This window comes from Perkinsus marinus (genome assembly GCF_000006405.1).
Source record: "Perkinsus marinus ATCC 50983 genomic scaffold scf_1104296966482, whole genome shotgun sequence".
NCBI classification, from domain to species: Eukaryota; Perkinsozoa; order Perkinsida; family Perkinsidae; genus Perkinsus; species Perkinsus marinus.
In genome coordinates this window covers 2827-4276 of record NW_003203876.1, presented here as the reverse complement: position 1 = coordinate 4276, position 1450 = coordinate 2827, and the positions used below count along the sequence as shown (strand labels likewise).

At 42.5% G+C, this 1450-nt stretch overlaps 1 protein-coding gene across 1 annotated transcript in view; it reads left to right on the top strand.

Moving 5' to 3' along the window:
- Positions 1-645: 645 nt before the first annotated feature.
- The window catches only part of Pmar_PMAR028270 (hypothetical protein), a gene marked incomplete at both ends in the record, with an annotated part of 1361 nt that continues 556 nt past the window's right edge, over positions 646-1450 (top strand). The window contains 3 exons of the mRNA XM_002769057.1: positions 646-769; positions 1164-1220; positions 1299-1421. Coding sequence (XP_002769103.1) covers positions 646-769; positions 1164-1220; positions 1299-1421 — 304 coding nt within the window. The remainder of the gene's footprint in view (positions 770-1163; positions 1221-1298; positions 1422-1450) is intronic.

The window sequence follows — 1450 nt, the reverse complement described above, 5'->3', positions numbered from 1 at the left end:
CTCTAGGTGTAGGATGATAGTAGTATTAATAATCAGGTCATACCCTCAGCCTGGGTGAATCCTGTGATGATCTCATGCTGTGTGTAAGTGCTACTTGTTGTTGTTGTGTGTTATGATGAACATGAACATGGTGGTGGATATCAGATACGGCTTTGTATCCTTTTGGAAGATGGTAACAACTACTCTCACTGATATATGTGAGGCCTTAGACATTTACCTTGTCAAGTTGCCACCTAGTGCTGATATTAATGGTGATAAACATAAGTAGGAGAAGAAGAAGAGCAAACAGAACTAGATAGCCAACAACAACACCACCAATACCAGTGTACTCTTAATACTACTATTATCATATAATGAATGTATCAAGTATGAGTAGTAGTAGGTTGATAATGTTACTACTACTTGTCTATGGGTAGCCCATCTCTTGAGTTCACCATTATTGTTAGCCATCTGTCAGGGTCCTCTTCCTTCATCCGTTATGTCCACTTCTCGAACTGATAACCCAAAGTCCGTGACATCCAAATTTTGGGAGGCCCTATGTAGGCATACAGTAGGTCTACCCCCTAGCGAGGCTACCCTAGTCCCCCCACCACGACTACCACCCTTGATGCCATGTGTAGTAGCTGCAGCTGGGCTCGTTATAGAATGCTTACGTCCTATATTAATAACGGCAATTCTGTCAGCACCGTTGTTAGCCGAGACACATCAGATGAGGAGGCCATTAATGGTGTTAGCTGCTTGTGTGATAGGGGTTATGTTATGGATGAGAGTAAGGTATCGACTTGGTAGTAGGGATATACATCCTGGTATATATGGTCATTTCGAAGAAGAAGAAGGTATGGGTAAAAGGGTACAGCATACACTTCAACGAGCCCTTAAGAGGTATAAACCAACACCATATCTTTTTAATGGTCATCTACGTACCATAATACCACATGTATTAATGCATGGTACTCTACCACCACCACAAGGTCTACATCGACGTTGGTTACCTCTTGATGCTCAGTATATAGGCTTAGATATCCTCTTACCACCTGAGGGCGATACTCCTAAGGGTGTGGTAATACTACTACATGGCCTTAATGGTGGCTCTACTGAATCCTATGTTGTTGATATGTATAAGGCTTGTCAAGCACGAAGGTTTATTGCATGTTGTATGTTAGGTCGAGGATTAGCAGGAACACCCTTTACTGGTGGTCCTAAAGATACATTCTGTCCTAGTAGGATATCTGATGTTGCTACTCTTATCAATATGCTACACTCATGTTGTGGTCCGTCCTTACCTGTATATCTAGTAGGTTGGAGTTTGGGTGGAGTTGTTGCTGCTAATGTTGTGGCTAAATGCGGGTCTACATTGAAAGATGTGCTTGCTGGGTGTATTGTGGTATCGGGTGGCCTTAGAATATGGGAGATATTCGATAGTAAGTGTGCAGTAGAGTTATGGCATCCA